This window comes from Typopeltis vanoorti, chromosome 23 (genome assembly GCF_054136105.1).
Source record: "Typopeltis vanoorti isolate ZY-2024b chromosome 23, IOZ_Tvanoo_1.0, whole genome shotgun sequence".
NCBI classification, from domain to species: domain Eukaryota; kingdom Metazoa; phylum Arthropoda; class Arachnida; order Uropygi; family Thelyphonidae; genus Typopeltis; species Typopeltis vanoorti.
In genome coordinates, this window is record NC_143571.1 from 70,353,194 (window position 1) to 70,380,196 (window position 27,003).

Consider the following 27,003-nt stretch of genomic DNA (forward strand, 5'->3'; position numbering starts at 1 on the left):
ATGGAAATAGAAGTAGTAAGGCCCGACGAAGGTCTCGAAAAAAGGAAGGAGAAATTATTGAAAGAAGCCATCAGCTCAACTGTATCCGAAACTGAAAGGAGTAAAATTGAGGAGTTTATTCAAACAATCTTCTTGAAATATCCTCGAGTCTTTACAGAGGATATCAGCTCATTAACCTGTACTGAGAAAATAGAGCACTCCATTCACATTACCGCAGATCTCCCATATACGTAAAACAGTACAAGACCCCCCCTGAAATATTTGGACAGACTTCAGGACCTCTTGAATAAATATGAAAGAGTTGGAATCATAGAGAAGTCAAACTCCAGATGGAACAGCCCCTTCATATTAGTAGAAAAACCTGATGGGAGCCTAAGATTTATATTGGACCTGCGTGAGATTAATAAGGTCACAAAGCCCATTGATTTTCCCCTTTGTAACATAGAAGAATTGCTAACAAGTCTAGAGGGAGCAACGTTCTTTTCAAAATTAGACTGAACTCAGGTTATTTCCAAATTCCCCTTAGGAAGGAAGATAGTTTTTCACCTTTACAACACGTTGGCAGAAATATCAGCTCTGTCGACTTCCACAGGGGCAAGAAACTCAGCCATGAGCTTTTAATGTCTAATGAACACTGTTCTCTCAGACATGTTGGGAAAAGGAGTCATATGCTTTCAGGATGACCTATTAATCTACACATAGGACTTGAAGTCTCACATGAATATCTTGAATGGTGTGTTAGAAAGATTAGAGAAATCAAGACTATCACTGAAGTGCTCTAAGTGTAAGCTCTTTATGAGGGAGGTAGAATATCTAGGCCATGTGGTGGAAAATTGCTCCAGAGTAATGCAACCCATCATCGAACTGACAAAAAAGGAGAAAAGTTTCATTGGGGGGAAAAACAACAGCTTGCCCACAACTTCCTCAACCTTGCGTTAACCAAAGCTCCAGTCTTAGCCTACCCGAAACTCGAGAAGCCTTTCTATCTAGCTGCAGATGCTTCTAATGATACCATAGCTTCCGTGCTCGAACAAGAAGATGAGGGAGATCTTAGACCAATAGCATTTTTAAGTAGGAAGCTCTCCACCTCTGAAAGAAACTACTCTGTAATTGAGAAAGAAACATTAGCCATTGTACATGCCCTAAGAAAATTCAGGTACATGCTATTAGGGCAGAAGATATTTCTAAGGTCAGACCACAAACCTCTGACATTCTTGTCTTCCATGAAAGACAAAAATCAGAGAATAATCCGCTGGGCATTGGAGATACAGGAGTTCCAGGTCGAGATAAGCTACGTTCCTGGAAAACATAATGTGGTCTCTGACTACCTTTCCAGAGCGCTTGATGAAGATACAAAAGAGAACTCAGATTGTGAGGAAGGAAGCATCAAAATAATAAAGACAGGAGGAGAACAACAAAACCACAGGAAACCACCTCACCTTCAGAATTGGGACAAATTGTCCATAAGAGAGGCTCAAAAGGAAGACCCAGTATGGGGAGAAATTTATTTACAGATCCAAAAGGGAAATGGAGTTTTGTAAAAACATTCCTTCCTGCAATCCCTATTCATAGATGATGATGGTCTTCTATTGGCAAAGCAGAACTTCACTGGACGTTGGAAAAATAAGATAGTAGCTCCCACGATAATGATCCCCTGGATACTACATTCCTTTCATGATGCAGGTCACCAGGGGTTTTACAGAACTTGGAACAGAATAAAAGATAGATATATATGGAAAGGAATGAGAAGAGATGTCGAAGCCTATGTATCTTATGTCAACGTAAATCAGGTAACGGAAAAAAAGGCTCCCCTCCAGCCCTTTCTCATTCCAAGTCGTCCATTTCAAGCTGTGGCAATGGACATCATAGGGCCCCTTCCAACCACATTGAAGGGAAACTGATATATACTGGTGGTGATAGACACCTTGTCTAGGTTTCCTGAGGCCACAGCTATGAAGGACCAAACTGCCCAGACAGTGGCAAGCAAATTCTTTGAGTTGATAATTTCAAGATACGGAACCCCCCAAACTCTCCTCACTGATAAGGGAACAAATTTTACAGCTGAAGTCATGCTACAATTATGTAAATTACTGAAAATACAGACACTGTTCACCACTCCCTACCATCCTCAAGGAAATTGGATGTGCGAGAGAATGAATCGAACTCTCAAGCAAACCCTATCTAAACTTGCAGATGGTCAATTGACTAATTGGGACAACTTCCTCTCACACACCCTTTTCGCCTGTAGAACTGCGTTGCACTCTGCTATAAGTGAAATTCCAGCTGTTGTCCTATATGGATTTGAACCCCCTTTCCCTCATGACTTTAAAGACTTGAAAGCTAGTTCTGGTTTCCTTGACATAGATGAATATCTTAACAACCTAATTTATGAGAATAGAGTTGTATATGACCTTGTAGCAGAAGCCAGTCAGAATAGCTCACAAAAACCCAGAGCTTATGCTAATAAGATAAGAAAGTATAAGGAGTTGAAACCTGGGAACCTAGTGTTACTAGAACAGCAATCCAGCAATAAAAGAGGAGGGAAATTTGGTAAAAGTGCTGCAGGCCCTTATGAGATACTTAATAAAACATCCCCAGTGAACTACAGGATAAAAGAAATATCAGGACAAAAAAGAACCATGATTGTCCATTCAGACAGATTGAAATTAATTAAGAATAGGCCAGATCGCCTGGTCTGCCTAGGAGATCCCATTGAAAAAGTATGGAGTAGAAAAAGAAATTATCAAGGAGTGAGAGAAATTGGAAGAAATAACTTGGGATCAGAAAAAAAGGAAATGAAACAACCTAGATGCATCACCGAAGGTCAAAGAAAGGATTTGTGTTCTGAAGACGACCTCCCAGATTACCAATATAGAAGATATACTACACTGGAACGTGATAACAGTAGAAATCTAAGTAAAGACGGAAATACATGCGTTGTAGAAAACATAGGAGGGAGTTTCATCCAAACGAGGTATAACCTAAGACCCAGAAAAAGGGTGGTAAAAGTCTGATGCACCACCTATGAGTTTAGTATAAAAAAATTTTTCTTTAAAGAAAAATTTTTTAAAGGAAGAGTGAGCTTTTGTTGGATTCTGATTATATAGAAATTAGAATAAATGTTATTTAATTCAGAATCCAACATGATTTTCCGTCACAAGAACTATATTTGTAAATATTATTTAATGTAAATAACATAAATTATAATTGATATCATATAACTGCCTTAATTATATTTAATTATTTAATCAAAAGAAAGTGTTAATGATAAAGAGGTTCTGTATTAAATATTATTAAGCTATTTTATTTATTGTTATGTCAATATTGTAAGAACTTATATTTGTAATTTAACTACGCATTTATTGAAAAGCAAATATTCTAATTATTCCTGTTTTGTGAAAGCTTAATGTTATGTAATAACTCAATGTAGTTGTATAGCCTAATGTAACATTCGCGAGAATGTTTACGTTTATCGGTTGTCATAGAGACGCGTGAAATAAACAAGCGCGAGTGAAGGAGAGCATGGGCGAAATAAGAAGAGAAAATATATACGTAGTAGGGGAGTCAGAACGGAATTTTGGAAGTAAAAGGTAGCAAAGGGATAAACTAGAGAAGTAGAAGTAATTAAAAGGTTCTTAAGGGTAGGAGTTAAGTGGATATTTTTTATAAGTGAGCAAGGACGAAACGAATTTTATAGTCAGCTGAAAGTGTAATCAGCAGTAAAAATAAAAAGGAAATTAATGCTACAATCGGATAAAATAAAAAGCTGGACGTTTAAGGAAGAATTCTGAATGAACCCGGCTATTCTAGAATTGTGGCTTATTTCCGATTTGCCCTAATAAGAACCTCACAGCGTTTTAATTAGTTTATGAGTGGTAACGATGATAGTTGGAGTACCCTGTAATTGAAGTCTAGAATTCTGAAGTGCGGTTGAAAGTGCTTTAAGTATAACTGTGGATAAGTCTTGTTGATGTGTTTTTTTTTTTAGTAAGATAAATAAATTCCAAAAGTTTGCTCACAACATAAATGATGTACTAGGAACTATTTCCGGTAAGGTTTATCATAGTGTATTATTTCAATGCTTGAAGAATTGTGTGTTAATTACGCTATGCTTAACGCTACTTTAACCGTGGAAACTCTTCGTGAATGAGAGTTGGAGATAAGAATTGTTTGAAAGATATTTTCAGCTATTAGATCTTGTAATATTTTGAACTTATAGCATGACTGAAAAATGTGTGAAAACTAATTAGATTGGATGTTCTATTATATTCATTTAAGTGTAAAAACTTTATAACCCAGAAGCTATGGAGGTGTATGTGAAGACTTGGAAGATTGTGCTAATGTAATTGACTTGACTTAATGTTTGACTTATTTCTATTGTTTAAAATTAGAAGTAAAATTTATGTAAGTGTTATATGACCTATATTAAATGCTTTATTTGTTAACCTAACTGTTGTATTTGCCCGAAATTCTTTTTACTGCACCGTTCACAAAAATTCGAATCTAGCGGAAATCCCAAAGAGAGAAAATAAATACTTCGGCCTGAATGAATGAAAAGACTGCTAACTAATTTTGAATTGATCCTACTATTTCATATAGACTTATCTAAGGATAGAGTGGCACAGTATAATAGAAATTTCTCTACCCTTAGATCAGTGATCAATTTACAATTGGTTTTCCTTTATTTTATGAAAGTGACTTTTAACAAGATGGCGGATTCGAACATCAAGAGAACAACGTCACGACAGCCTACATTTGATTCTTGTCATGATAAGAAGAATCTTTATATGGACTTTTCAGTTGAAGGTGAATTAGCCAATCTCATATGATGGTAGCAGGTTTTTTCTCCTGGAAACTCAAGTTTTTCATCCCACATGCAGGCAAAGCAGGTATGTGAACATACACAATTTACAGATAATAAATGATGTTTGTGATGGTGATGGGTGGTAGATGAGATTATATACTGATTGAAGCAGTGTCATTAAGTGTCATGAGCATTAAGTACAGGAGATGAGGAGTTTGGTGTAGTGTAGGGCGACTTCCCACAATGAATCCTTGTACTCCCTGGAGGTGTCATATAATAACAATATTCCATTTCTCAGTTTTGACTTCAAACTGGACCTCAATCCATCTTCTTTATCATTGTCTATCCATTATTTCTCTTCAACTATTCCTCTTTTCATGCATATTATCATCACTTTTTCTGGCATCCACTCTCTCTCTCCTTTTGCTGTGTCATTGGCGCACCCAGGGAGGGGGCCAAGGGGCCCTGTCCCCCTCCAAAAGAAAAAGGGAAAAACAACAGTAGGAAAACTTCCAAAAATCTTTTCCTAATTAAAATTTTATTTTATTTTTTTAAATTTATGTTGTGTCGTGTCTTCTATTTCTATGCCACTTATGAATTAGTGGTTCCATGATGTGGGAATACCCTATAGCACTCGGGAATCCTGGCCACTGTGAACGTAAGGCGAACGAAGTAGTGCTCGGGCGCTACTTCATTTGCACAAGCCAGGCCAGAGAAGATCACAGGTATCATGTATTGGCGATCACTGCAGATGCTCAGTCTAGCGCGTATGCAATGCGTATTTCATTCACAATTACCTCTTCAGTCTTCCTTTGCTCATTTGCATCACCTCTTCCATTCTCAGATCTCTTGTTCACTGCTATCATTACTCTCTCTCTTTCTCTCTCAGCAATAGCTTCTCCAGGTTGACTCACACCAAATCCATATGACTGTAAATTAAATGTAATTCTACTTTTCTGCTACAGGTTGATAATTAGATCTAGAGTACTTTATGAAGAAAGATGTACATGGGAGAAGAAAAAATAATAATAAAAGCAACTGCTAGTATAATGAATTTCATGAGCAAAACAACTGGACAGCATTGAGAAAGTTGTTGGACATTCAACAAGAAAAAACTATTAAAGAGATAAAATGTCAGTTTAAAGAACAAATGAATAAGAAAATATAAGGTTGGTCGATTGGTAGAGCCTCTGCTACTAATGGCTCAGTTAAGTAATTTTGAGCGCGGTTAGTAGTTGGAAGGGGGCCAATCGTTCGATGCTGTCGGCACACTCTCCCTCGATGAGTCTGTGGACTCCCTGGAGGTGTCAAAATAATAATAATAATAATAAAATAAATAATAAAATCATATGAATAAGAAAATATAAAATAAATAATAAAATCATATGAATAAGAAAACTGTAGTCATGTTGAGCTGTTAGAATCATTGAAAATTAATCAGAAAGATATGTTGAAAATGAGAGAAAACCGAAGTAAAGAAAATAATCAAAGAGATGTATGTCCATGTTCAAATTCTTATACTGTCATTATGATTAAAGTTAAAGTTTTTGGAACAGAAAACTACATAGACACTGGAATCCAAATAAATAATTTATCGACTAAAATTAATTATTTACAAGCTGACATTTTAGCATTATCAGAGGTACTTTAACAATGCACACTTAATGAAGACACAAAACAAAATGACCTAGATAACAAAACCAATTGCATTCATAGAGAGCAGTTCACTTTCAGTTATTAGTGATGTACAAGTGCTACAGAACCAACAGTATGATCTTGCACAGTTTTGGTGCACTGCCCTAATCTAATGATTGTCATTAATAATAGGAATCACCACAAGAACACTGTTGCCCTATGTACACATTACTGAACTTGTTATCCACATCAGTTTATTTTGTGTTTTCACTGACTGTGTATTGTTAAAGTGCCTCTGATAATGCTAGCTTAAGCTAATGAAATGTTGGCTAGTAAATTATTTATTTGCATTCCAGTGGCATTACAGTTTTCTGTTCCAGAAACTTGAACATGAAAAATAAGCAAAAATTATGAACACTTTTATTAATGAAAATGAAAGTTTTACAGTTCACTACCAAGCATTTTTTTTTAAATTTTAGAACATTATTTTAAAATATCTTAATATAAATAATATTATTTTGTTATGCTTTTAGTCAAATTAAGTAATATATCTTTTGTCCTTAGTTCCTCCTCGGTGGCATGTGGAACCCCGGGATACCTCTGTAGTTTCAGGGCAAAATGTCCGAGTTGACTGCTTAGCAGACGGATTCCCTACTCCTGTGATAACGTGGGAGAGAGGCTCAGGTATATTTTATACTTGCTGATTGTTACTTTGAAGACCTGCAATATAAAATTTGAAGCTCTTACATTACAACTTTCAGTACACTAAGATACACATTGGTTTCTTCTACTTACAATTGTGATAATTAAAAAATATATATATAAAAAAGGTACATACCAGTAGAATGGAAAAGAAATGTAGTGATCTCAGTATTTAGAAAATAAAAAAAAATATATAAAGTAGTTAATAAATACATGTTACAAAATATACAGTAAAATATTAAATGAAAAATTAAAAGAATATAGCAAAAAAAAAATACTATTAGAAGGACAAAATGGATTTAGGGGAAAAAAAAAAGGATGCTATTTACTGTATTCTCCTTTAAAACATATACTGTAGAAGAAACTTTCTTTAAAAGCAAATAATTTTAAAAGAAATATAATTGAATTTAAAACCTCTCTTGTTTTGTAGTTCTTTGAAAATGTAAAAGGGCATATAAAGGCCAACTCCCTGAAAATTGTGTCAGATTGTCATTATCAAGGAGTAGATATTTTATATAGAGAGTGGGAATGGATAGAATGGATTGCCAAAGTTGGTAAAGAATATTTTTTTTTCAGTGAATGAGCCCCAGAAAAAAAATGTGAATTCTGGTTAATGTGGGCTTCCCTTGATGAGCCTTTACACCTCATAAAAATGCACAGCTGATAATAATAATATATAAATGAAATATTAATATACTGGAATATGCTAAATAATCAAAACATAGACCTCTTATATTTAGCAGCTTTAAACACAGTGTTACAATGCTTTTATTATTATTATTATTATCATTATTATTATTATTATTATTATGTGATACCTCCAGGGAGTCCAAAGACTCATTGAGGGAAGGCACCTGCCCTACAGCTCTCTGTCTCCAACAACTACAGTGAACTGCAACTAAACCAACGCCATCTACCGCACATCCCCACCACCACCACCACTGGTATTTTCACATACAATCATAACCATCCATGCCTACAGCGGGATTCAAACCCACGGCCGTTTGGCTGGAGAGTGGATATGCTAACCACTTGGCCAACCAGGCTAAAAAAAAAATAAAAGAAGATCCCCCTGGACCACTCCCTACTAGTGGCCGAAAGATCGTCCAACTTAGCATTGATTCCACTCAGTAAGGGGGGACCCCCACCACCACCAAGCAGAACCGCTCATATGCCAGGGAAAAGCATCCACTGACAAGGCCCTGACGGGCCATGCCAGAGAACACCCTCCTCAGAGACTCAAAATGCTCTCCTAGGGCAACCCCCCCGAAATCTAAGCCCTCTCACCGGGAGCAAAATTCCAGAAGAAACCTAAGAGAGCAAAACTCTGCGTCCCATTTTAGTCGCCTCTTACGACATGCATGGACTACAGTTGTGCTATTCTTATCCTAGCCACCACACAGGGCTTTAAGGAGCCACACACGACCTCACAGACAAATATTTTCCTTCTATTTATTTTACTAGTCCTGTCTTATTATGGTTAATATACAGGTATCTCCATGGAGCCAGAAAACTCTTTGTGGAAGATCCATTATTCATACAATATCCATCGTATTATTGTGCCTTAAACTCATTCACTAACAAAGAACTCAGAACCACCTCTGGCAACCAATTCCACCTGTTCACCCCCCACCCTCAAAGCAAAAAATCTAGTCCTAAACTGTTTTGCTAACACACCCTTACACCATTTCCATGAGTGATGCCAAGTTCTCTCCCTCAGGAGAGAACTTGGGATCAAATCTTGAATCTATTCTCATATGGAGCATTCTATAGACCTGCCACAATGGGTTTAAATTCAGAAGAAGGCGAGTTCAGAAGCCTTAAGGTAGCAGCCCTACCACTGAACTATTCCATCGTCAGGCTAGTCCCCTGACATGGAGAACATAACAATACTTGTAAGCTGACAGAAAAAGATAATCGGATTGAATCTATGGGAAACGACCCTGGAATGGAAAAGGGAAAACGAAAATGGAAACGACAAAATATAATACACATAGCAAACTGGAATGTAAGAAGAATAGCATATAAAGAAATAGAATTAGACCAGTTATTAAATGAAAGAAATTTTAAAATAGCAGTAATCACTGAAACAAAAAAGAAATTAAAAGAAACTATGAGAACTGAAAATTTTAATGTGATTTGGATTCATAACTCCCTTTCAAAACAGTTAAAACATTATAAATTATGGAATGAAAGAATAATAGAAGCTAGAATAAAAATAGATAGAGGCTATTTAACAATAATTGGCTTATATGCCCCAGAAGATGGAAGAGAACAGGATAATATTGATTTTATAATCAGCTACAAAACATATATAATAAAATAAATAAAAATGATTACATACTTTTAGCAGGAGACTTAAATGCAAGAATTGGAAACACGAAAATTAATAATAATATAGGAATACATGGAGAACACACTCTAAACAGAAATGGTAAAAAATTGATTGACTTTGTAGTTTATAATAACCTAAAAATAATGAATTCCTTCTATAAACATAAAGACATACATAAATATACTTGGGCAGCAAGAGGATGGAAATCAATATTAGATTACTTCATATTAAATGAAAAGACATCAAAATTTTCACTAGATGTTAGAGTTCACAGAGGATATGTAATAAGCAGTGACCACTTCCTTGTTAAAATAAAATTAAGATTACCACCTAAATGGCTACAAGTAACAAGAACAGAAAGAAAAATTGAAACATTTGTTTATAAAACTAGACTATTGAATGACACAAATGTACACTGGCTATATGAACAAAGAATTAACCAATATCTAGATAAAATAAAACAAAATGAAGAAACAGAATGGCTTAATATAAAAACGATACTAAATGCAGTAGCAAATGAAAGCTTAGGAAAGACCAAAAAATTCAATAAAAGAAAAATACTGAAGATCTGGGATGATACAATCAAAGAAATAATCAAAAAGAAAAAAGAAGCCTATCACAAATGGTTAAGCAGTAAAAGATTAGAAGATGAAATAGAATATAAAAGAATAAGAGCCATAGCTAAAAGAGAAGTCAGAAAAAGACATAGAGAATCATGGAATAAATTTGTTTCTAATTTAGAACATGATTTATATAAAATAAGACCCAATGTATATAAGATTTTGAAACACCTAAATGCAGATACCAAAGAAAACATAAAATTAAACACTGAATTGAAATTAGAAGAATTTCTAAATTACTACACAGAACTGTGGACAGACAAATATTTTAAAAAAGACAACTGGCAAACAATTAACGAAAATGAAAAGGAAATAACTGAAGAAGAATTAGAAATCAGCCTGAAAGAAACAAGAAACGGAAAAAATCACCTGGAGAAGATAAGCTAGGTTCAGAACTATATAAATACGCAGGAACAAGATTCAAAGAAAGACTCTTATTATTTTTAAATAAAATTTACTCAACTGGTATCCCCCCAATAGAATGGAAAAAAGCAATTGTGATTCCTATCTTTAAGAAAGGTAATAGAGATGACCCTAAAAACTATAGAGGTATCAGTATACTAAATTCCTGTTACAAAATGTATAGCAGAATCTTAAATAACAAACTAATGAAATATTCCGAAAACTTTATTCTAGAGGTACAGAATGGATTTAGAAAAGGACGATCATGTATAGACCCAGTCTTTTGCCTAAAATTAATAATAGAGAAAAGAAGAGAATATAATTTAGAAACACATATTGCATTTATTGACTTTGAAAAAGCATTTGACAAAGTTAAAAGAAACATATTATTTAATATATTAAAAGAAAGACAAATCCTAAAAGCTATCACAAGTATATATGAAAATAATCAAATACAAATAAGATTAAATCACGAGCTATCATATACAAGAGAGATAAACCAAGGGGTCCGACAGGGATGTCCCCTCTCAGCAACTCTTTTTAATATCTACTTAAATGAAATAATAATAAATGGAGTAAAAATTTACATCAAGGAATTAAACTTTCACCTACAGTTAACTTAAACACTCTCCTCTTTGAAGACGACCAAATAATAATTACAAATTCTGAAGATAACTTACAGAAAGCTATTTTAAATCTAAATGAGATATCCAAAGATTATGGTATGATAATATCAACGGAAAAATCAAAAACTATGGCCTTTAAAGGACAAGATTCAGCAAGAACTAAAATAGTAATAGATAACAAGATCTTAGAACAGGTGAATTCATGTAACTACCTAGGATGTATGATCACATATGAAAAAGATATAAACGCAAAAATTGCAAAATATTTAAAAATAACAGGTGTAATTAACTCTATATTTAAACCAAACCTAGTTCAAAAACAAACCAGGCTAAAAGTATACAATACATTAGCCTTACCGGTCTTAATGTATGGAAGCGAAATCTGGACAATAAAACAAAAAGACAAACAAAGATTAACAACAGCAGAAATGAAGTTTATGAGAAAAACTGCAAAGTATACCCTATTTGATCACAAAAGAAACGAAGATATTATGAAAGAATTAAACCAAGAACCAGTAATAGAAAAAATTAAAAAATATAAACATAAATGGATGGAACACGTTCAAAGAATGAAAACAGAAAGATTACCAAAACAAGCCTTAAAGTACAAGCCGTTAGGAAAAAGAAAACCAGGACGTCCTCTTAAACGATTCAACGATGACTTCTAAGGCTGGAACAGGCCATGCTAGGCCTAAATCCTTGATACGTATGATGGTGATGAAGATGACCCTTACACCATTTTCATGAGTGATGCCAAGTTCTCTCCCTCAGGAGAGAACTTGGGATCAAATCTTGAATCTATTCTCATATGGAGCATTCTATAGACCTGCCACAATCTTTGTCATTTGCTTGCTTGTCACTTGTGCTAAGTCAGATGTGGCTTTATTAAAGCAAAGCCTTATAAAGGGAAACGATAACTTCTCTATCCCTGCTTGTTAGTGTGTTCTTCAACAACCATGTATGCTCTGTAAACTTCAACTTCGTATCCACAATCACCAAATACCTGGCCTCATCATTTTGTGCAGTTCTGTTCATTTCCATTAATATGGTATACTCCACTTGTGATCTTCTCTTCTCATACTTCATCACCTTACATTTATCTATATTAAACTAGCAGTGTCAAAAATACTGCTAGTCTGTTTAAGTCATCCTGCAGCATCTCTACATTATCTTTATTATTTATTTATTTGTTATTTATTATTATTTTGTAACACCTCTGAGGAGTCTAAAGACTCATCTATGGAGGGTAACTACTCAACAATTCTCCCGAACCACCACAAGCATCATCTGCTGCCCACCACCACTAATATTTTTTGTCCTTAAATTGCATGTTCTGAAGGCCAGTTTGTCTGTGTGCTGGATGAAAAACCTGCGTTCCCAGTATAAAAATCCCACTACCTCTGTATGAGATCAGCTAACTCACCTTTAATTGAAAAATTCCCATATGAAGATTCCTCTAGTCACAGTGAGAATCAAACTTACGCCTTTTCTAATTGAAGGGCACAACATATCATTGTACTTCCAATTGCGCTATGGAGGCACAATTGGACTGTCACTGTTTCCAGTTTTTCATTTCAGTCCTGAATTCTGTCTTTCACCAATTTCTCCAATACCTTAATCACCTGTCCTGAGATGCTGTTTTGCCTATACTTTGTTACTTCTGTCTTAGAGCTCTCTTTATTCATTTTGACTATTTTGTCCTCTTTCCACTTCATTGGCACCTTCACAGTACTGAGTCTTAAGTTAAACAGCTTGGTCAGAGGAACTAATAATTCATTTAAACATTCTCATAATATTCCACAGTTCACTCTTACAGAGTTCCATTCATCTCTCAAACTCATTCCACGCATTTTCCAAATGTGTGGAATAAGTTTTTTTTCAGATTATATTTGATCTGCAATGTCACCATGATTTTTTATGATACTTTCCATGGACACGTTTGCAGATCTTTCCCACCTCTTTTCCCTACTGCATAATTAACTCTTCTTCATCATAGTAGGTGTGTGAGGATGAGGTATAAGAGCTGTTTCACAAATTGAATAAGAATTCAGCAGTAGGTACTGATGGGATATCAGTACGTGTGCTAAAAGAGTGTTCAGCTGAACTGGAAATTCCTTTGACCAGGATGTTTAATATGAGTCTCAGAATAGAGAAATGTTACCTCTTCGCCTTCTCCAGTTTTCCTTTATTTTATTTTCTTCTATTTTAATTTTATATCTTAAGGTTACTTGTACTAGAAGTTAGCTTCCGACAAATTTATTTATTTTAGATCGACTGCACCAGTCGGTAACTAGTTCCTGATACTTAAGCTTACTCTACTATCTCGACAATATTATTTAACATTGGGAACACGTGGTGTGCAGTCGCGGCTCCCACTTTTATCTTATATCAAATGTCTCCCCCCACTTACACAGGTTCGAACTTTTATAAGTGGTAAGTCAGTCTCAAACAACAGAACATACAAACTTTGATTTAAAATAATGCATTTTAATACAACTAAAAATCATATACAGGAAATCATGTAATAATAATATAAAAGGAATAAGTTCATACACAAATGCTCACGCAACTGCAATAAGCTCACTCAACCCCTTCGCATACTTCTTAAAATGCAGGCCCATACAATTATACTCCAGGAGCATCAGTTAATCAATCTTATTTCTGTGGTTTACGTTACGATTAAATGATACTCCAGTTGTTATGCAAGCTTTGGCAATACAAAATTAATTAAATTACACATGATATGTTCATTCAAATTTATCAATTATTATTTTGTTAAAAAAACTCCTTGCTATAAATCTTATACAAGTCACATACAGAGCAGTGCCTTCACTCATTGTATCTCATATAATTAATCATCGCTTAACTGTTCCACTATAGTTTCACTCGGACACAAAATTACAACTTACAACAGGAAGGTCCTATCAAGATGTTCAGTCCAAAAATGGATCTTCTAGTTGAGTCGAGCAGGGCTATGATTAAAGTTCTCCTCCTTTTTACTCTCTCTGGGTTTTACAGCACTTGATATATATATATATATATATATATATATATATATATATAGGGTAAAAGATATGCACCTTACCGGCTATTTTCCTTAGTGAAATGGTTCCTTTTTTTAGATCTGATCCTTCCTCGGACGTGGCAAGATTTCCTCTTTGCTCCGCTGTGTATCTCTATATCTCTATTCATTTTTTTTTCTCGAAGTGTGGCTCCTTTGCTATCTTCACATTGGTGGCAAACTCACCAATGGCCCTGTCTGCTGGTTCTCTGTTGTTCAGTTGGACGTCCTGTACACATCGGATCCCAGAGCAACGTGGAAAGTTGCTGGACACTGGCGACAAGCTTCCTCAGCCCTCACGGCCTTCGAACTGGAACACAGAAAAATGCAGAAACAAGAGAGCGTTTAAAGTGCGTGCTGCTCCTTATATCTCAACTGCGAGCGCCCTCACTCTCTTTCTACATTACTCACACAGCTGTATTTGATTCATCAGATAACGATGAGGTCATATCCTTTTCTCGACGGAACTGTAACTGCAGGGGTCACCGGATGACTTTTCAGGTTTTTTGCTGTGTCATGGACTATTGCGTAGTGATCAGATCTTCTGCTGATTGGTTAACATAATTTTCCCTGTATTGGGTATGATTCTAAAACAGTATTTGCATTACAAGAATATTATCAATTAAGTTAATATATCTTTCAATTACAAGTTATTTATTACCTCTCTGGCTCTGCTCTTGAGAGTTTAAGCATGTCTTTATGTTAAGATACTATTTTCTCGTGTTGTGTCTGAAACAAATGGCTGATTTATAGTGGGCCAGTTATTTCCGACAAAGCCCCCCCCCCCCTTTAGTTAAAAATTATTCTTTAATGGAGTTGCAGAAAATTTTTGATTCACACTTTGCCCCCCCCCTTTTTTCTAATATGATTGTTGTTAACAACATCCTCTTTTTTCTCTGGAGAAGGGTTGTCCTTCTTGCCTACACCTCAGCATATACCTATGCACTGGATTTTGTGCTTCCTCTCTCTCTCCTGGCGCGGTCGGCCTATCTTGACTCCCCTGATTGGTATTATCCTCACAGGTAACATCCGGGGTCTCCCTGTGTCTCATGATGAAGGGAAAGTATTCATCTTGGAGGTGTTCTTCCTCCCTTACATTGTGGTTTCCGCTTTTCTTTGGTTGCGGATTGATGTGGGGCGAGCTTTTTCTATGTCTGTAACTGTTCTGACCTCCCTTCTTCTGTTATTTCCCCAGATGCTCTCTAATGAGTCACCGAAACAGACTAGTCTTGCTGATCTAGTCTTGTATAGTTTGAGGCAATCAGTGTGAATAATGATAACCTTACCACGAGGGCTGGTCTCCTTTATTTTGAAGGTTACAGGTGTTATCCTCTCAATCACTTCAAATGGTCCGAGTGTGCTTTTTGCTGAACTTCCCCCCCTTTCCTTTTCCCTTGAAACCCTGCCCCATTACAACTAAACTTCCCTTCTTCAGGTCCTTAGCCTTCCTTAGTCTGTTAGCGTACTGTCTTGCACGGAGGGAACTTCTTTCACTGGTTTCAGCCACTAAGTCATATGCTAACTTGTTATCTCTTATGAGGCTATTTAGATATTCGTTGATGTCGGGAAAACCGGTTTCTGTCTTGGAGTTCCTGAAGTCATTTGGGAAAACGGGTTCAAATCCATATAGTAGTACTGCAGGGGCTTCCCTGGTGGTGTAGGGCTGTTCTACAGGCGAAGAGGGTGTGAGGTAGATGGACATCCCGCTCTGAGATCTGCTCCTCTGCTAGTTTCACCAAGGTGAGCTTCAGAGTGCGGTTCATCCTCTCACACATCCCATTCGCCTGGGGGTGATATGGGGTGGTGAAGAGTTTCTTTACCCCCTAATGAGTCACATAACTGTAGGAGTACCTTTGCCGTGAAGTTAGTGCCCTGATCTGATAGCAGGGTCTCAGGCATCCCATATCTCAAAAAGATCATCTTGAATAACTTGTTTGTTACTGTTCTGGCTGTTTGGTCCTTGGCCGTGGCTTCGGGGAACCTGGAGAACATGTCTATCATGACTAAGATGTACCTGTTCCCTTTGAAGTGGTGGGAAGTGGCCCCACAATGTCCATAGCCACGGCCTGAAAGAGGCACGAGGGGGAGAGGGAACGGCTGAATATGGGCCTTACCCATGATGGGGGGACTTCCTCTGGCATAGGTTGCATGAAGAGACATATGCTTCCACGTTGCATCTCATTCCCTTCCAGAGGTACCTATCCGTCACCCTCTTCAACGTTCTGTGTATTCCCTGATGTCCTGCTAGACCAGTGTCATGGAATGTGTGTAACACCCATGGAATCATGGCTTTGGGTACTATTATCTTCTCCCTCCACCTCCCAGTGACACCTTGCCTAGATAGCAGAAGGCCATCACTGTCTATGTGCATGTTACCATATGGCTCTGATCCATGATGCGTACCATTCGCACTTGACAACTTCTTGTAAACCCCTCCCCATACCGGGTCGGTCTTTTGGGCCTGAATGATGTCAGGCTTCTCCCAAGTCTGATATCGGGGTTCGGGTGCCCCTTCCTTCTTTAACTCTTGAATGACTGAAATTCGTTTGGCAGTTCTTCCGATATGGTTGAGATTCTCCTCAGGCTGGGATGTTAGTGACCGGGACAGGTAGTCAGCTACCACATTAGTCTTTCTGAGTATGTAACTGACCTCCATTCTAAACTCCTGCAACTCCAAAGACTGGTGCACAATCCTTTGATTTTTATCCTTCATGGATGACATGAAGGATAATGGTTTGTGGTCAGATCTGAGGACAATGTCATGTTCTAGCAGTAGGTGACGGAGCTTCCTGAGGCTATATACAATTGCTAACACTTCCCTCTCAATCGCTGAGTAATTCTTTTCTGAAGGGGATAACTTCCTGCTAATGAATGCGACTGGCTTGAGAGATTCCCCTTCCATCTGCTCCAGTACAGCACCGATAGTATCCTTTGATGCGTCAGCCGCAAGGTAGAAGATCTTCCCCAGCTTTGGGTGGATGAGAACAGGGGCCATAGTTAATGTCTGGTTTAATGTATGGAATGCTTCTTGTTGCTCTGCCTTCCAGGCAAATTTTGTAATCATACTGGAAAATCGCTGGGCTTTGTGACTTTGTTCACTTCTCTTAGGTCTAAAGCAAACCTAAGGTCACCATTTGCCTTCTCGACCAGTATGAACGGGCTGTTCCAACGGGATACTGACTTCTCGATCACTCCTGCTCTCTCATAGTCATCCATGAGCTTCTCCAATTTGTCTATGTATTTTAGGGGGGTTGGGTATTGTTTTATGTGTATGGGTGAGTTTGAGGTTAATTGTACAGTGTATTCCACTGCATTCGTACAGATAAGGGTGCTTATCCCTTCAGCGAATACCTCGGTGTGTTGTTTGTATGCCACGTCAAAGAACAATTTTATCTCCTCTATATTGCAATCAGAGTTATGGTTGCTTATTGATCTATTCACCAGTTTCTCCTTCCACCTGATTTGTCTCTCTTCTGATTTCTTTGTGGATATCAGTTTGGCTTCAAGGACTTGTTTTCGTGCAATCTTTTGCATGGGTTGATGTTAGAGTGGTAAGTTTTCCCACAAACAGATATTGACTGGGTTCCAAAGTTGCAGGCAAACTGGTTTGCTTTTAGAAAATCCAGCCCTAGAATGACTTGGTTACCCATGTCTGCAGATATCTCGGGGAGAATTATTAAGTCATGGGTGAGATCAATTGGGAAGCAGAGGATTGATATTTTTGCCCTTACTTTTGTGGAGGATTGCAGCTCAATCTTGGCTATTCCCATTATTTTGTGGGGTTTTTGGAGGGGGATCAGTATTTTGTCGTGTGACATGTCGAGCTTCTTGTATAGGTTATGTGGGATAACGGATATATGTGCCCCTGTGTCGAGCAGGAATTCACATGGTGTTTCATCTATGCTTCTCTCGACGAGGGCAAGGTTCCCCTCAAAGTTAGCCTCAGTTATGTTGGTGCTCTGCATCTTGTAGTATGTGCTCTCATGATCCTTGGGGGTTGGGGTTTTGGCCCTCAAAACCTTTTTCCTTTCTACCATGCCTCTTTTCTATTATCATTTCTCTGTATTCAGAGGCTTGGGTAATGTTTGCCACTATTTCTTCCCTCTCTCTAGCTGCTATGTAGCACGCATCAAGGCTATTTGTTCCATTGAAGTATACCCTCTCTTGTAGTTCAGGTAAGATGCCTGCTCGGAATTGTTGTAGTGTTAGCCATTCAATGTGTTCTTTTTCGTGTGGCGAGGTTTTTATGTCATGGGCGAGTTTTGACAGTCTATGGAAGAATTCTATTACCCATTTCCCTTTTTTCTGTATGCATTTGTGAAATTTTTCTAATGCTTGGCTAGTTCCTCCCTTTTTTTTTTTTGAACTCGATATCAATGCTTTTTTGAGATCGTTATAATTTAATGCTCTGTTTAAGGTGGGGGGGTGGGAGTGCAACATCTTCTTTGCTTTCCCTTTAAGCCCACTACGTACTAGGGTTAAAAGTTGAGGCTCACTCCAATTGGCTGCTTTTTTTAGCCTTTCTATGTACCAGAGGATCCTACATCATCATTCCCTTCCCCTGAGAATTTGGGACATAATTGTTTTGGGGTTCATGGTTTTGAAAAATTTGGGATTGCTCATTTCAGATGATGTTGGTAAAGACATACTTATTCTTTCAAGTTACACTTTGTTACGGGATGAGTTATAAACCCTTTTTCTCGAGTTATGAACCATTGTCGCTCCGCTGTCTATCTCTATTCATTTTTTTTCAAAGTGTGGCTCCTTCGCTATCTTCACATTCATAATGGCCCTGTCTGCTGGTTCTCTGTTGTTCAGTTGGACGTCCTGTACACATCGGGTCCCGATAATAAATCATCGCTTAACTGTTCCACTATAGTTTCACTCGGACACAAAATTACAACTTACAACAGGAAGGTCCTATCAAGATGTTCAGTCCAAAAATGGATCTTCTAGTTGAGTCGAGCAGGGCTATGATTAAAGTTCTCCTCCTTTTTACTCTCTCTGGGTTTTACAGCACTTGATATATATATATATATATATATATATAGGGTAAAAGATATGCACCTTACCGGCTATTTTCCTTAGTGAAATGGTTCCTTTTTTTAGATCTGATCCTTCCTCGGACGTGGCAAGATTTCCTCTTTGCTCCGCTGTCTATCTCTATTCATTTTTTTTTTTTCGAAGTGTGGCTCCTTTGCTATCTTCACATTGGTGGCAAACTCACCAATGGCCCTGTCTGCTGGTTCCCTGTTGTTCAGTTGGACGTCCTGTACACATCGGGTCCCAGAGCAACGTGGAAAGTTGCTGGACCCCCGCGACAAGCTTCCTCAGCCCTCACGGCCTTCGAACTGGAACACAGAAAAATGCAGAAACAAGAGAGTGTTTAAAGTGTGCGCCGCTCCTTATATCTCAACGGCGAGTGCCCTCACTCTCTGTCTACGTCACTCACTCAGCCATCTTTGATTCATCAGATAACGATGAGGTCATATCCTTTTCTCGGCGGTTTTCTCGACGGAACTGTTACTGCAGGGGGTTACCAGATGACTTTTCAGGTTTTCTGCTGTGTCATGGACTATTGCGTAGTGATCAGACCTTCTGCTGATTGGTTAACATAATTTTCCCTGTATTGGGTATGATTCTAAAACAGTATTTGGATTACACTACAAGAATATTATCAATTAAGTTAATATACCTTTCAATTACAAGTTATTTATTACCTCTCTGGCTCTGCTGTTGAGAGTTTAAGCATGTCTTTATGTTAAGATACTATTTTCTCATGTTGTGTCTGAAACAAATGGCTCACTTATAGTGGGCCAGTTATTTCCTACACAACAGAAGATTTTGCAGGAATGGAAGGAATGTATGGTAATTCCATTGCACATGGGTGGTGCAAAGATCGATGTATCCAACTATATACCAATTAGTATCTCAGGAGTGGTGGTGAAGATTTTGGAAAGATTGGTAAGAGCCTGCATTCAGAAATGGGTTAACAGTGAATCTGTACTTTGCAAATGACGACATGGGTTTACTAAGGGAAGGTCATGTTTTAGTAATGTGCTCACATTCTATAACAATGTTATCATTGAACTAGACAAGGGGAATGGATACACAAAGACAGTTTTGGATTTTGCTTTGGCTTTTGACAGAATATAGCACAGTAGACTGTTGCATAAATTGAAGAATATGGATTTGGATTATAGAATATTAGCATAGATAAGAGGATGGCTGACTGACAGATATCAAAAAGTGGTATACGGCAGATCTGAGTCTGCAAGATTTAAAGTAACAAGTGGTGTACCACAAGGATCAGTGCTTGGTCCACTGTTATTCAGTCTGTACATTAATGATATTGGGAAGGATTTGACAAGCAACCTAAAGCTATTTGCTGATGATGTAAAGATAGGTAGGGTAATCAGGAATGCTGTTGATATGCTGTACTTGAAGAATGATTTGAATAGGCTGGAATTGTGGGCATGGGAATATGGGTGTCAGTTCAGTGTGAACAAATGTAAAGTCCTTCACTTCGGCATGATTAGCTATTCACTGTCGTATTATATTGGTGAGATTACGCTTAAAGAAACTGATGCGACTGGAGATCTTGGATTGTTAGTAGATAGGAAGTTGAAGTTCAGAGGGTCATGTGCAAAGATTGCAAATACAACTCAAAATATAATTGCATTGCTGAAATGAATGTTGACATGTAAAGATAAGGATGTTATTTTGCCTCTTTACAAGGCCTTGATAAGACCTCACTTGGACTATTGTGGGCAGGTCTGTTCTCCTGGTTTCTGTTGTGATTCTGATATATTGGAGAGAGTACAAAGGAGAGTGTTTAAACATTATATCAGGATTGTGGAATACTGATTATAATGACAGATTGAGAATTTGTAGACTGCAGACACTAGCAAACAGTTGAAATAGGGGCTTGAGACTTACAAACTTCTGAAAGGGTCATACAGGATTTCAATTGATGGAATTTTTCAATTTATAATTGGTGGGGAAAGAACGAGAGGACATCCTTGGAAGCTGAGAATGAAGGCCACCAAGAAGGATGTGAGGGCTAAATTTTTCTCTCAAAGAGTGGTGAGTGATTGGAATGCTTTGCCTTTGGATGTTGTGAGTGCAAGCAGTGTGAATGAGTTCAAGAATAAGTATGATAGCTGGTGTGTGTGTGTGTGTAGTATGTGGAATCCCTCGATGAGTCTCTGACTCCCTGGAGGTCTCTCTTAATGATATTATTATTATTATCCCAAGATCCCAATGGAATCAAAGATTCATTGTGGGAGGTCCATTTGTCATACACACATCTCATCATACCATGCTTTAAATACATTCAAATTCTCTACAGACTCCAGTGTATTCCAACCATTCATAACTTTCCATGCAGAAAATCTACTTACATACACCCTCTGTTATGTCGTGACATTTCTTTATTTTTATACTTTATTGTTTTCTCCTACTTATATCACTTATCTTAAATTATCACTGTGTAGTGTTATCACTTTAACTATATACTTCTATGGTCTATACACGCGCAAATATCAGAATGCCGTACTCTCTCATGTACAGTAAAATCTATCCACACAATTGGCCATTTCTTGGAATGATTAAGTATATTAAATAATTAACAAAGGGTAGACTTCTGAATAGAGTCCGATCCTCATCAATAATGGTCTAGAGGAGTCACCTCCTAATCAAGTTCTGACAATATTTATTTGATCAAGCTGCGCCAGCCAAGATCCCTAGGTTAGAAATTTCTCTTAACCAAGGAGTAACCCTCAGAAAATATACTAAGCAACTCAATCTATCAATTTCTCTTTATCTCAATTTTATCTATCTCTCTTCAAATACTTTAATTTGCAGTCTTGGTCTCTGTCTTATAATTCTTTCCCACTCAGATTCAGATATTAGCAAGTGGTGCATTGGATTCAATTCAAGGCACAAAACATGTTAAGATCTTCAAGATGGATTTATTAAATTCCTAAGATTATACACATTTACAAGAATATACTCAATTGGAATAGAGGTATCCTAACTTCTTGGTAAATGTGGCGGTTGTGTTTAGTTAGGCTAGAAAACGTGTTTTTAAATTTAAATATAGTGTGGCTTTTTGTCTCAAATTGTGCTGCAGTTCTGTATCGGTTAGATACAAATGTCCTTCAGTGGTGTTATTGTTTGGAACTGTCTTGTGTATATTGTGTTTTCGCTGCTGTTTGTTTCACTACTTCAATGTGTAAAGATGGAGTCCAACAAGAAATGTACGTCAGCGGCGCGCAGAACTTCTACTTCTAGATGAAAGGCTGGCTCAGCGTTAGATTTTTTGCAATGGATGAATTGCAGAAACTGCTACATGTATGCGCCGAAGAATGTGAAGGATCTGTGGTCAGTCTGGCTAAATGAGAAGAACGAGAATGTAGACGTATGTGAGAAGTGTCGGGATAGGCTGGAGCATTTAGGAATGGAAGCTGACATTGAGACCATAGTGGAAGAACTTCGGCGGGAGTTCATGAAAATGAAAAATGACCTTCATCTTCTGCATGAGGAATTGGAAGTGCTCAGTAAGGACATACTGGAAGTTAAAACTGAGTTTAATGTGTTAAACAGAAAAATTAGGACTATAGAGATTACTTTAGCTGAAGTAACTAGAACAGGATTATGTATGGGTGAGTCTTTGGTGAATGATGCAGTAATAAATAGTATGGGAGTGATTGGGAGTCAACAAAATAAAACCACAAGAGGCCTAGAAAAAATGAGATGTCGTGAGAGTGGGGGGAGGGTAAGTAAAAGAGTGTTGAGTAATGAAACTGGGAGAGTCATGCTGAATAACTTAGAAAATGAGTCCATGAGTGACGCTTGTGTAAACTTGAATGAAGTTAAGAGTGGTAAGATATATGGTGATTCTATGATTAAGGGTATGGAGAGTGGCATGCATGAGGAGTGCTTGGCTGGTGGGACAATAGAAAGAGTGGCTTTAGCAATAAAGAGAGGGCATGAAGCAGACAAGATGATAGTTATGGTGGGTACAAATGACCTGAGTGGTGGTATAAATCAGGTAGGAAAAGATTTAAGAACATTGTTAGATATTGTGAAGAGGAAAAGTGTCAATGGGAGGATAGTTTGTGTGCTACCTCGTTTTGACAATTACGAGTTAAGTAGACGAGCGATGATAATGAATGATATGATTGCAAGAATGTGCAAAAAAAGAGGTCAGGAATTTGTTGATGTTTGCTATTGATGTTTTAAGGAAAAAGACAGTTGTATGCTAGAGATGGGCTGCATCTGAACATGGAAGGACATAAACGATTGAAGAAGTTACTGTTTTCTGAACAAGTTGAAGAAATTGGGGAGAGAAACTTTAGCACTGATTGTATATTTATTGATCCTTATTCGCAGAATAAATTGCAAAAGAGAGGAGATAAAAATTGGCATGGGAATACTGAAATTAGTGACTTATATATCAGTTCTAAAGTCGGTACAAGATCTAGAGGGAATCTGCAATTTTTGTATACCAATGCAAGAAGCATTCGAAATAAGAGAGAAGAATTTTTGGCATTAGTCAATCTCACCAAAAGTTGTAGGCATTAGTGAAACTTGGCTGTCAGTAGAAGATGTGGTCACTGGAATTGAATGTGATGGGTACAATATTTTCAGGGAGGATAGAAAAGATAGAACTGTTGATGAAAGCTGATGAGTTGCAGCCAAAGAAAGTAGTATATCAAGATAATAGATGCGAATGAGAGTTCATTTGAGGTGGTCTGGTGCGAAATAGTGGCCAATGCAACCAACTATACAGTTGGATGCTGCTATAGGCTAGGGAGTACAGGGGGAGATATTGAATTCATGCATCAGCAAATTAGTGCAATGAGTGCAGGTTTAGTGATTATTATGGGAGATTTTAATTATGGGGATACAAATTGGAAGGAGGAAATATCACGTAGTAAAAAGGAAATGGAGTTCATACATCTTCTACGAGATAATTACTTGAAACGGCACATAACTGAAGGGACATGTGGTGTGTGAGTGTTGGACCTGGTTATTGGTTCAGAGGATATATGCATAAGTAAGGTGTCCTCGTTACCTTCAATTGGTGAAAGTGATCATGTGGTATTGTCTTGGGAGGTTGAAATCTGTGGATTTTTCTGTTAAGAAGGGGTATATACGGAACTACAGGTTAGACAATTATAACAAGCTTCAGAGTGAGCTTGTAGCCATCCCATGGCAGAACATATTGCAGAGGAAAGATGTTAGCAGTGCATGGGATAAAATCAGCAGGTATCTGAAGAAAGCAATATCAGATTGTGTCCCCATGATCAGGAAGTCAAACAAGGCAGGCGTTAGATGGATGAGCAGTAGTATCAAGCTTGACCTGCAAAAAAAAAAAAAGAAAATGTTAAGGAAAATTTACAAGGAGAAAGGCGATCAGTACACTCATGAGCAGTACAAGGCTCAAACTAGGAAGGTTACCAGCATAGTAAGAAAAGCTAAATCAGATAATGAGAAGACCTTAGCCAAAGAGATCAAGGGTAATCCCAAAGAGTTCTTCCACTATGTGGCAAGTAAAAGGAAGAATGACTGTGGAAGGATAACTTTAGTGGGTGCTGATGGTATTTGAGGTGACAAAATCAGATGTAATAGTCGAGTTACTGAGTGACCACTTTTCAAAAGTCTATCACCCAAGTGTGGATATCTCTGTACCTGTAGCAATAACTAATGTAAGCTAAGAAATCAGAGGTATTTAATATATTGCAAAATTTAAATGCAAACACTGCTGTAGGTTTGGATGGAATATCAGTTCGGGTGTTGTGTGAATGTGCAAATGAATTGTCAACCCCTCTTACTTGGATATTTAATTTAAGTTTGAACTCTGGTATGGTCCCTAGGGAGTGGAAGTTAGGCAAAGTGGTTCCTTTACATAAGGGTGACTCTAAAACTGCAGTAGTTAATTACAGACCATTCACCATCTCAGGAGTAGTGGTAAAAGTATCGGAAAAGTTGGTTAAAGACAAAATTCAAGAATGGGTGGATCAGGATATGATACTCTATAGAGGCCAACATGGTTTTGTTAAAGGTAGATCCTGCCTTAGCAATCTGTTAACTTTTCATAATAGAATGACATCTGAGTTGGACAAAGGAACTGGCTTCACGGTGGTACTTCTGGATTTTGCTAAGGCTTTTGACAGAATACCCCATGGAACACTGTTACACAAATTGGAGCAGATGGGAATGGATACTAAACTCGTGATATGGATAGGAGAATGGGTCAGGGAGAGATACCAGAAGGCGGTGTATGGAGGAGCAGAGTCCAGGATGAGGCAGGTGACCAGTGGTGTGCCTCAGGGCTCTGTGCTTGGGCCATTGTTGTTTAATTTGTATATAAATTATATAGGAAATGGCTTACAGGGAGATAGATATTCAGTTGTTTGCTGATGATACAAAGTTGGGTAGCGCAATAAAAAATCAAGCTGATGTTGAAAGTTTGCAGGATGATTTAAATAAGCTGGTAGAATGGGCAAAAGGTAGTGGATGTCAGGTCAATGTGGGAAAGTGTAAAGTCATGCATTTTCGGATTAAAAGATTACCAGCTATGTACTACATTGATGGAACAGTACTCCAAGAGATTGATGAGGCTAGGGACTTAGGGGTGTTGGTAGATAGGGAGATAAAGTTCAGAGGACACTGCTAAGGTGTCCAAGATTGCACATGGGGTTACTTGGTTGTTGAGGAACATGACATCCAGAGATAAAGAGGTTATTATTCCCCTTTATGAAGCATTGATACTTCCACATTTGGATTACTGTTCTCAGGTCTGGTCACCTGGATTCCTTGGATATGAGGAGGCTATGGAGAGGGTTCAGAGAAGAGTGACTGAGTTGGTTAGTGATGTAAAAAATGCTCTCTACATTGATAGATTGAGAGCTTGTGGATTGCAGAGGTTGGTTGATAGGCGGAGAAGAGTGGATATGATAGAAACATTTAAATTTCTGAAAGGTTTTTATAGGATTGACTCAGGGGAAATGTTTCAACTGTGTTGATAGTGATGGAAGAACAAGAGCTCATCCCTGGAAATTAAAGAAGAGTGTGGTTAACAAGGGTGTGAGAACAATTTTTTTTGCCTGGAGGGTGGTGAATGAGTGGAATTCATTGCCTGACTTAGTTGTGAGTTCTTTATCTGTAAATGAATTCAAGAAGAGATATGATAGATATTGTTTTGCTAGTTTGGGTCTCCCATGATGAGTCTACTGACTCCATGGAGATACCTGTAATAATAATAATAACAACAATAATAATAGTAATAACAATAATAATAATAAACATAGCAACTGTAATTCACACAACATATCCAGTCTTAGGTTAATTTCACAGCACAAAACTTTGTTAACATCTAAATATCCTTAATTATCTGTACATACTCTCAAAATAATCACATCGGTAACTTTATAGATCATTACTCACAACATTCAAACTGTAATTCATTCATATAAATATTTGAGAAATAGCCTTTAGATTTAAGTCACTGCTACCTAATATTCACGATAGTCCTTCTTCCTACAAATATAGAGTTCTAAAACATAACATCTCTTTTCTTCTGTATCACAATATTCCTTTCTTTCTTAACAAGAGAATTAAAAAGGTTTTACATTACCATAATTCAGGAAACTCATTCAGTCTGTAAATTTTTTCTTACTTCATCCCATGGAATGTTCAAACTTTTCCTAGACGATTGACTCACAGGCTAGTCTTGGACTTCATTGTTCTGCCTTTCTTTCTCTTCGTCGACTAGAAACAGCATGGCTTGGATTGACCCACGTGGACGT

At 37.4% G+C, this 27,003-nt stretch overlaps 1 protein-coding gene across 1 annotated transcript in view; it reads left to right on the forward strand.

The window, feature by feature from the left end:
- LOC150093941 (cell adhesion molecule Dscam1-like) overlaps positions 1–27,003 on the forward strand; it is a 1,598,688-nt gene that overhangs the window by 336,645 nt on the left and 1,235,040 nt on the right. Inside the window, exon 9 of the mRNA XM_090412925.1 lies at positions 7,004–7,123. Coding sequence (XP_090269051.1) covers positions 7,004–7,123 — 120 coding nt within the window. The remainder of the gene's footprint in view (positions 1–7,003; positions 7,124–27,003) is intronic.